The 10,076-nt window shown below is 45.0% G+C and overlaps 1 protein-coding gene across 1 annotated transcript; it reads left to right on the top strand.

The window, feature by feature from the left end:
• Window positions 1–310: 310 nt before the first annotated feature.
• Window positions 311–9,299, top strand: LOC308150738 (inactive peptidyl-prolyl cis-trans isomerase FKBP6-like; the record flags this gene model as incomplete). Its single annotated transcript, XM_080523538.1, has 9 exons — window positions 311–382; window positions 2,703–2,820; window positions 4,785–4,874; window positions 5,825–6,045; window positions 6,764–6,883; window positions 7,364–7,561; window positions 7,986–8,095; window positions 8,182–8,264; window positions 9,118–9,299. 9 exons carry the CDS (start codon window positions 311–313, stop codon window positions 9,297–9,299), a joined length of 1,194 nt encoding a protein of 397 aa, XP_080379664.1.
• Window positions 9,300–10,076: the final 777 nt, after the last annotated feature.

The raw sequence follows: 10,076 nt of genomic DNA on the forward strand, positions 1-10,076 counted from the left end.
ACAGTTTAATCGTTTTTTAGACTCGGATCTATTCATACAACAAGGGACACAATACTTTCCCGTTTTCTCCATATTGTCAGGGTATTTGAGCCTCGGAAAAGCGCTATATAAATATAATTAATTATTATTATTATTTCTCATTTCGAAGACAGCGCCTCAGCCAACGTTGGCCCCGGAAATACGTCACGACTTAACAAGCGGATACTGTTAGAATCTGCTTCCGGATTTAATTGAATACAGCTGAGCGGAGAGGAGCACGTGGTCTGAGCAGATTGATTGTCCGCAATTGATTAATCATCCATCAAGGAACATGTCGGGAAACGGCCTGTCGTCCAGACTCCGTCAGTGCTTACACCCCAGAGAGACCAGGGAAGGTCAGCAGGTAACTAGCCTGTTAGCGCATTACATACGTGTACTAGCCTGTTAGCGCATTACAAACATGTACTAGCCTGTTAGCCTGTTAGCCTGTTAGCCTGTTAGCGCATTACATCCATGTACTAGCCTGTTAGCGCATTACATCCGTTTCTTTTAAACCAAGTGATCTCAGCAAACTCACCATCTTATTGATTGATTGATTGAAAACTTTATTAGAAGATTTGCAGAAGTAGGTACATGAATGTACATATTACATACAAGGTCAACTAACAGGATAAAAACCCAAGAAAGCCACTGGCTTATTTCAATTGGGGTCCTTGATTCTCAATTCATCGTCACATGTAAGACATGACTGTATTGCTGGAATAAATAATTGGATGGCACAAAACTTCCTACAGTTAAATGCAGATAAAACTGAGATACTAGTTATAGGCCCTCAGAGTACCTCGAATGAAATTCGGCGGTCCCTCGGTTCATTGGCATCCAATGTAAGTAACACCGCCAAAAATCTGGGAGTCTTTTTTGATAGCCACTTGAATTTTGAATACCATGTAAAAAAGGTCACACAGTCATGTTTCTACCATCTTCGAAATATCGCAAAAATCAAACCAATCCTTACTTCTCAAGACCTCGAAAAAATCATGCACGCATTTATCTCCTCACGTCTACACTACTGTAACGGACTGTAAGGCATTACACGGGCTGGCCCCTCTCTATATCTCGGAATTATTACAGGCAAAGCCCAATGTGAGATCTCACAGTACTCAACATGTTCTGTCCTGCTGGGTAACATGCTAACATGTCCTGTCCTGCTGGGTAACATGCTAACATGTCCTGTCCTGCTGGGTAACATGCTAACATGTCCTGTCCTGCTGGGTAACATGCTAACATGTCCTGCTGGGTAACATGCTAACATGTCCTGTCCTGCTGGGTAACATGCTAACATGTCCTGTCCTGCTGGGTAACATGCTAACATGTTCTGTCCTGCTGGGTAACATGCTAACATGTCCTGTCCTGCTGGGTAACATGCTAACATGTCCTGTCCTGCTGGGTAACATGCTAACATGTCCTGCTGGGTAACATGCTAACATGTTCTGTCCTGCTGGGTAACATGCTAACATGTCCTGCTGGGTAACATGCTAACATGTCCTGCTGGGTAACATGCTAACATGTCCTGTCCTGCTGGGTAACATGCTAACATGTCCTGCTTGGTAACATGCTAACATGTCCTGTCCTGCTGGGTAACATGCTGTCCTGTCCTGCTGGGTAACATGCTAACATGTCCTGCTGGGTAACATGCTAACATGTCCTGTTCTGCTGGGTAACATGCTAACATGTCCTGTCCTGCTGGGTAACATGCTAACATGTCCTGTCCTGCTGGGTAACATGCTAACATGCCCTGTCCTGCTGGGTAACATGCTAACATGTCCTGTCCTGCTGGGTAACATGCTAACATGTCCTGTCCTGCTGGGTAACATGCTAACATGTCCTGTCCTGCTGGGTAACATGCTAACATGTCCTGTCCTGCTGGGTAACATGCTAACATGTCCTGTCCTGCTGGGTAACATGCTAACATGTCCTGTCCTGCTGGGTAACATGCTAACATGTCCTGTCCTGCTGGGTAACATGCTAACATGTCCTGTCCTGCTGGGTAACATGCTAACATGTCCTGTCCTGCTGGGTAACATGCTAACATGTCCTGTCCTGCTGGGTAACATGCTAACATGTCCTGTCCTGCTGGGTAACATTCTAACATGTTCTGTCCTGCTGGGTAACATGCTAACATGTCCTGTCCTGCTGGGTAACATGCTAACATGTCCTGTCCTGCTGGGTAACATGCTAACATGTCCTGTCCTGCTGGGTAACATGCTAACATGTCCTGTCCTGCTGGGTAACATGCTAACATGTCCTGTCCTGCTGGGTAACATGCTAACATGTCCTGTCCTGCTGGGTAACATGCTAACATGTCCTGTCCTGCTGGGTAACATGCTAACATGTCCTGTCCTGCTGGGTAACATGCTAACATGTCCTGTCCTGCTGGGTAACATGCTAACATGTCCTGTCCTGCTGGGTAACATGCTAACATGTCCTGCTGGGTAACATGCTAACATGTCCTGTCCTGCTGGGTAACATGCTAACATGTCCTGTCCTGCTGGGTAACATGCTAACATGTCATGTCCTGCTGGGTAACATGCTAACATGTTCTGTCCTGCTGGGTAACATGCTAACATGTCCTGTCCTGCTGGGTAACAAGCTAACCTGTCCTGCTGGGTAACATGCTAACCTGTTCTATCCTGCTGGGTAACATGTTGCATGCTGGGTAACAGAGCCCGTTCCAGCGCCTGGCCCAGCAGATGCAGGACGTCCTGGGAGACGGAGGTGTGCTGAAGGAGGTGGTCCAGCCTGGAGACGGCCCGCCTGTCCCCGGAGACGCCTCAGTGTCATGTAACCCTAACCCTTAATGTAGCATAACATGCTAACCCTAACCCTTAATGTAGGATAACCCTAACCCTTAATGTAGCATAACTGGTTAATGTAGGATAACTGGTTAATGTAGGATAACTGGTTAATGTAGCATAACTGGTTAATGTAGGATAACTGGTTAATGTAGCATAACTGGTTAATGTAGGATAACTGGTTAATGTAGCATAACTGGTTAATGTAGAATAACTGTTTAATGTAGCATAACTGGTTAATGTAGCATAACTGGTTAATGTAGGATAACTGTTTAATGTAGCATAACTGGTTAATGTAGCATAACTGGTTAATGTAGCATAACTGGTTAATGTAGGATAACTGGTTAATGTAGCATAACTGGTTAATGTAGCATAACTGGTTAATGTAGCATAACTGGTTAATGTAGGATAACTGGTTAATGTAGCATAACTGGTTAATGTAGGATAACTGGTTAATGTAGCATAACTGGTTAATGTAGGATAACTGTTTAATGTAGCATAACTGGTTAATGTAGAATAACTGGTTAATGTAGAATAACTGTTTAATGTAGCATAACTGGTTAATGTAGGATAACTGGTTAATGTAGCATAACTGGTTAATGTAGGATAACTGGTTAATGTAGCATAACTGGTTAATGTAGGATAACTGGTTAATGTAGAATAACTGGTTAATGTAGCATAACTGGTTAATGTAGGATAACTGGTTAATGTAGCATAACTGGTTAATGTAGGATAACTGGTTAATGTAGCATAACTGGTTAATGTAGGATAACTGTTTAATGTAGCATAACTGGTTAATGTAGCATAACTGGTTAATGTAGAATAACTGTTTAATGTAGGATAACTGGTTAATGTAGGATAACTGGTTAATGTAGGATAACTGGTTAATGTAGCATAACTGGTTAATGTAGGATAACTGGTTAATGTAGGATAACTGGTTAATGTAGGATAACTGGTTAATGTAGCATAACTGGTTAATGTAGCATAACTGGTTAATGTAGCATAACTGGTTAATGTAGCATAACTGGTTAATGTAGGATAACTGGTTAATGTAAGATAACTGGTTAATGTAGGATAACTGGTTAATGTAGGATAACTGGTTAATGTAGAATAACTGTTTAATGTAGCATAACTGGTTAATGTAGGATAACTGGTTAATGTAGCATAACTGGTTAATGTAGGATAACTGGTTAATGTAGCATAACTGGTTAATGTAGCATAACTGGTTAATGTAAGATAACTGGTTAATGTAGCATAACTGGTTAATGTAGCATAACTGGTTAATGTAGGATAACTGGTTAATGTAGGATAACTGGTTAATGTAGAATAACTGGTTAATGTAGGATAACTGGTTAATGTAGCATAACTGGTTAATGTAGGATAACTGGTTAATGTAGCATAACTGGTTAATGTAGGATAACTGGTTAATGTAGGATAACTGGTTAATGTAGGATAACTGGTTAATGTAGCATAACTGGTTAATGTAGCATAACTGGTTAATGTAGCATAACTGGTTAATGTAGGATAACTGGTTAATGTAGCATAACTGGTTAATGTAGCATAACTGGTTAATGTAGCATAACTGGTTAATGTAGCATAACTGGTTAATGTAGCATAACTGGTTAATGTAGGATAACTGGTTAATGTAGCATAACTGGTTAATGTAGGATAACTGGTTAATGTAGGATAACTGGTTAATGTAGGAGAACTGTTTAATGTAGGAGAACTGTTTAATGTAGGAGAACTGGTTCATAACAGCCTATAGAGAGCGTTGTGGACATGATACGGGTTAGGGTTAGCGTGATGTGACTATAGGGCTGTGATCTAATCTAAGCTAAAGTTTAGTAGCAACATGTTAGGGTTAGGGTTCCTTTGACTCCCAGTGAAGGTTAGGGTTAGTGAAGGTTAGGGTGTTGATGTTCCGTAGTAACACATTCTCATATCTGTCCGTAGTCCATTTCTCTGGGTTTCTGGAATACTGTGACAGCCCCTTTGACACCACAAACCACCTGAAGTATCCTCGCTGGCGCAAGATTGGAAGAGGTAAGATACTGCTATGTACTGCTATGTACTGCTATGTCAGATGTACTGCTATGTAACCCCCAAAGAGCCATTGCTTTTTGGTCAGGCTGCATTTGCAAATAAGAATTTGTTCTTACATGTTTGCCTGGTTAAATAAAGGTTAAATAAAGGTTAAGTAAAGGTTAAATAAAATAAAATAAAAAATAAAAATGTACTGCTATTTCAGATGTACTGCTAGGAGTTATAGGGGTGTCATAGGGGTGTCATAGGGGAGTCATAGGGGAGTCATAGGGGAGTCATAGAGGAGTCATAGGGGAGTCATAGGGGAGTCATAGGGGAGTCATAGGGGTGTCATAGGGGTGTCATAGGGGTGTCATAGGGGTGTCATAGGGGTGTCATCGGGGAGTTCTAGGGGAGTGGACTCACCTTTCTGTCTCTGGTAGCTGCCTCTTCCAATATTGCACGCCTGCAGAAACTCCACAGCTAATGTCCAACCCTGCCAAGTCCAGTCCAGGGGTTATATTATTATTTATATTATTATTATGTTTTTGTTGGGAACTTCAAACTGAACTTCACCTGGGTGTCCAGAGGTGGCAGCACCTCATACCGCCTGGAGCTGCTCATCCTAACCCTGACCTTTGACCTCATCCTCCACAGACGTGACCCTGCCAGGCCTGGAGCTGCTCATCCTAACCCTGACCTTTGACCTCATCCTCCACAGACGTGACTCTGCCAGGCCTGGAGCTGCTCATCCTAACCCTGACCTTTGACCTCCTCCACAGACGTGACCCTGCCAGGCCTGGAGCTGCTCATCCTAACCCTGACCTTTGACCTCCTCCACAGACGTGACCCTGCCAGGCCTGGAGCTGCTCATCCTAACCCTGACCTTTGACCTCCTCCTCCACAGACGTGACCCTGCCAGGCCTGGAGCTGCTCATCCTAACCCTGACCTTTGACCTCATCCTCCACAGACACGACCCTGCTAGGCCTGGATCTGGGCCTGCTGACCATGAAGAAAGGAGAACACTCTCGCTTCCTCCTCCGGCCCCAGTACGCCTTCGGGGAGATGGGCTGCCCCCCGCTCATCCCTCCTGCTGCCTCCGTCCTGTACGAGGTGCAGCTGCTGGACTTCCTGGGCTCTGCTGAGTCTTCTCTGCTGGACTACTCTGACCGGTTCTTTGCTATGAGCCCGGTAAGGACAGAGGTGTATACTCAGGGTTAGGGTCAGAGGTTTAGGGTCAGGGTCAGGGTTAGGGACAGAGGTGTATACTCAGGGTCAGGGACAGAGGTGTATACTCAGGGTTAGGGTCAGAGGTTTAGGGTCAGGGTCAGGGTTAGGGACAGAGGTGTATACTCAGGGTTAGGGTCAGAGGTTTAGGGTCAGGGTCAGGGTTAGGGACAGAGGTGTATACTCAGGGTCAGGGTTAGGGTTAGGGTCAGGGTCAGGGTTAGGGACAGAGGTTTATACTCAGGGTCAGAGTCAGAGGTTTAGGGTCAGGGTTAGGGTTAGGGACAGAGGTGTATACTCAGGGTTAGGGTCAGAGGTTTAGGGTCAGGGTCAGGGTTAGGGACAGAGGTGTATACTCAGGGTTAGGGTCAGAGGTTTAGGGTCAGGGTCAGGGTTAGGGACAGAGGTGTATACTCAGGGTTAGGGTCAGAGGTTTAGGGTCAGGGTTAGGGACAGAGGTGTATACTCAGGGTTGGGGACAGAGGTTTAGGGTCAGGGACAGAGGTTTAGGGTTAGGGTCAGGGTCAGGGACAGAGGTTTAGGGTCAGGGACAGAGGTTTAGGGTCAGGGACAGAGGTTTAGGGTTAGGGTCAGGGTTAGGGACAGAGGTTTAGTAACTGGTAAGGACAGAGGTTTATAACTGGTAAGGTCAGAGGTTTATAACCTGTCTCTCTCTCCTCAGGAGCAGCAGAACAGCGTGTCTCTCTCGTCCCTCCTCAGCGTCGTGGATATGGAGCGCAGCTTTGGTAACCAGTGCTTCAACCAGAGCCGCTTTCACGACGCTAAAAACCGCTACAAGCAGGTAGGAAACACCCTAATAACACCCCTATAACACCCTAATAACACCCCTATAACACCCTAATAACACCCTAATAACACCCTAATAACACCCCTATAACACCCCTATAACCCTGTTACACCCTAATAACACCCCTATAACCCTGTTACACCCTAATAACACCCCTATAACCGTGTTACACCCTAATAACACCCCTCTAACCCTGTTACACCCTAATAACACCCATATAACACTGTTACACCCTAATAACACCCCTATAACCCTGTTACACCCTAATAACACCCTAATAACACCCCTATAACCCTGTTACACCCTAATAACACCCATATAACCCTGTTACACCCTAATAACCCTGTTACACCCTAATAACACCCATATAACCCTTTAAAATAAAGACCATTCATTCATACACCATGTTATATCCTGTTATACCCTAATAACATCCTCCCCTCCCCTCCTCCTCCTCCCCCCCCCCCCTCCCAGGCGGTGACCCTCCTGGGTAACTGGCAGGCAGCAGATGAGGAGGAGGAGAGGAGGGTGAGAGAGATGCAGCTGCCCGTCCTGCTGAACCTGTCCCTGGTCCACCTGCGCCTGGCCCGACCCGGCAGGGCGCTGGACTACAGCCTCCGGGCCCTGGAGCTCTGCAGCACCAGCACCAAGGCCCTGTACAGATGTGGACAGGTCAGAACAAACACCAAGGTCAGGTCAGACCAGCTGACAGGCTGAACTCTGGCCCGCCCCCTCTGTACCTGTCTGGAAGAGTGCACCTGTTCTCTGTCCGGCAGGGCGTTAACACCCTGGGTGTGTCAGCCTTGGTAGAGGGCGTTAACACCCTGGGTGTGTCAGGCTTGGTAGAGGGCGTTAACACCCTGGGTGTGTCAGGCTTGGTACAGGGAGTTAACAGCCTGGGTTAGGGTTAGCACACTACTGGAGAAGGAAACTTTACTTCTGTAAGGAAACTTTATTGGAATCGAGCAATAAGCAAAACCTTGTTGTCTTTCACCTTGTGGTTATGGTTAGGGTTAGGGTTAGGGTTGTGGTTGTGGTTAGGGTTAGGGTTGTGTGTTTATCTAACCTCCACTTACAGCAGACGGTTTGTCCTCAGGCGTACCTGGACATGAACGACTATGAGAAGGCGCGGGACTACCTCACCATGGCTCAGGCTAACAAGCCCTTCGACATCGACATCAACAAGTCTCTGAGGAAGCTCGCCATGCAAGTCTCTGTTTCTTTGCATTCATTGTTCAGGCTAGGCTAGTTCTCAGAGCTAGCTCTCTAACGATGTGTCATGCTGTCTGCAGACGCTTCCTGGACCAGGAGAAGGAGATGTTAACCAAGATGTTTGCAGACAGTCCTACAGTTTCAAATACCAGGAATAAAGAAGGTAAGTGTCTTTTTTAAGCATATCCTGTCAGGGAACCCTAACCCTAGCCTCAGGAACTAGCCTCAGGAACTAGCCTCATGAACTAGCCTCATGAACTAGCCTCGTGAACTAGCTTCAGGAACTAGTCTCATGAACTAGCCTCATGAACTAGCCTCAGGAACTAGCCTCAGGAACTAGCCTCAGGAACTAGCCTCATGAACTAGCCTCATGAACTAACCTCAGGAACTAGCCTCAGGAACTAGCATCATAAGTACATGGTCCTAACCCTAAAGTAATGGTCTACTTGAGACTCCTAACTAAAGAGCTCCTGGCGTAACTTGAATCAAGAACTTCTGCCACTAGTACCTCATACCTATACATACCTATACATACCTATATATACCTATATACACCTATACATACCTATATACACCTATATACACCTATATATACCTATATATACCTATATACACCTATATACACATATACACCTATATACACCTAGATATACCTATACATACCTATATACACACCTATATACATACCTATATACACACCTATATACACCTATATACACCTATATATACCTATACATACCTATATACACCTATATATACCTATATACACCTCTATATACATATATATACCTATATACACCTATATATACCTCATACAAGCCTTCATCCCTTCAGTCAGGACGTTTACTCTGCTAAGGGAAAAATCTGAAACAATGGATGATGATGATGATGATGGTGATGATGGTGATGATGATGAAGGTGATGATGATGGTGATAATGATGGTGATGGTGATGGTGATGATGATGATGATGACGAAGGTGACCCATATAGAGTTATTGTATCCTCCCTGTCTCAGCCTCTGCGGCCCCTCAGACTCAGGAGGAGAACATCTGTCGTATCTGCATGGACGCGCCCATCGACTGCGTGCTGCTGGAGTGCGGTCACATGGTCACATGCAGCAAGTGTGGCAAGCGCATGTCTGAGTGTCCCATCTGCAGGCAGTACGTGGTGCGGGCTGTGCACGTCTTCAGGTCCTGATGCATTGTGGGACACGTGGGGACATGTGGGACACAGAAGACAACGGCACTGTCGCTCAGAGACGCTCACGGCTTATTTTACAGTCAAGCAAGCAAACGCACACACAAACACACACACACACACACACACACACACACTCTTACACTTTCTTAATACCATTCCAGAGCAATTACCTGTCTATCTACACATTTTTAAAAAATACTCTGTTGAATCGTCTGTTGAATCGTCTCTTAAAGTATATCAAATGTGTGACAGACTTAGGGTTTGGGTCGTAGTTAGGGTTGTAACAGAGTTAGGGTTATGGGTTAGGGTTGTAGTTAGGGTTATGGGTTAGGGTTATGGGTTAGGGTTGTAACAGAGTTAAGGTTAGGGTTGTAGTTAGGGTTATGGGTTAGGGTTGTAACAGAGTTAAGGTTAGGGTTGTAGTTAGGGTTATGGGTTAGGGTTGTAACAGAGTTAAGGTTAGGGTTGTAACAGAGTTAGGGTTATTGCTGTCAGAGGGTTAGGGTGATTTTAAGATGCAGGTGTTTTTGAATTTGGAAGACAATGTACCGTTGAGCTTTTTCTGACATGTCTGTCTTTATATTGGAAGTCTGACGACATTTACTGTATCTTTGATGCTCCACTATGTCAGTGAGTCCAAATTCTGAATCAAATGTATTGCCTTGGAGTGCTGTGTAACACCCCACCAGTTTTAGATTAGAGATTGCTTCACTAGCCTTCCCCAAGGAGAAACATGGCTCCTTATTACTATGAAGTTCAACTTTAATGGAGAGA

The sequence above is a fragment of the Nansenia antarctica genome (assembly GCF_963989245.1).
Source record: "Nansenia antarctica genome assembly, chromosome: 2".
Classification (NCBI taxonomy): Eukaryota; Metazoa; Chordata; class Actinopteri; order Argentiniformes; family Microstomatidae; genus Nansenia; species Nansenia antarctica.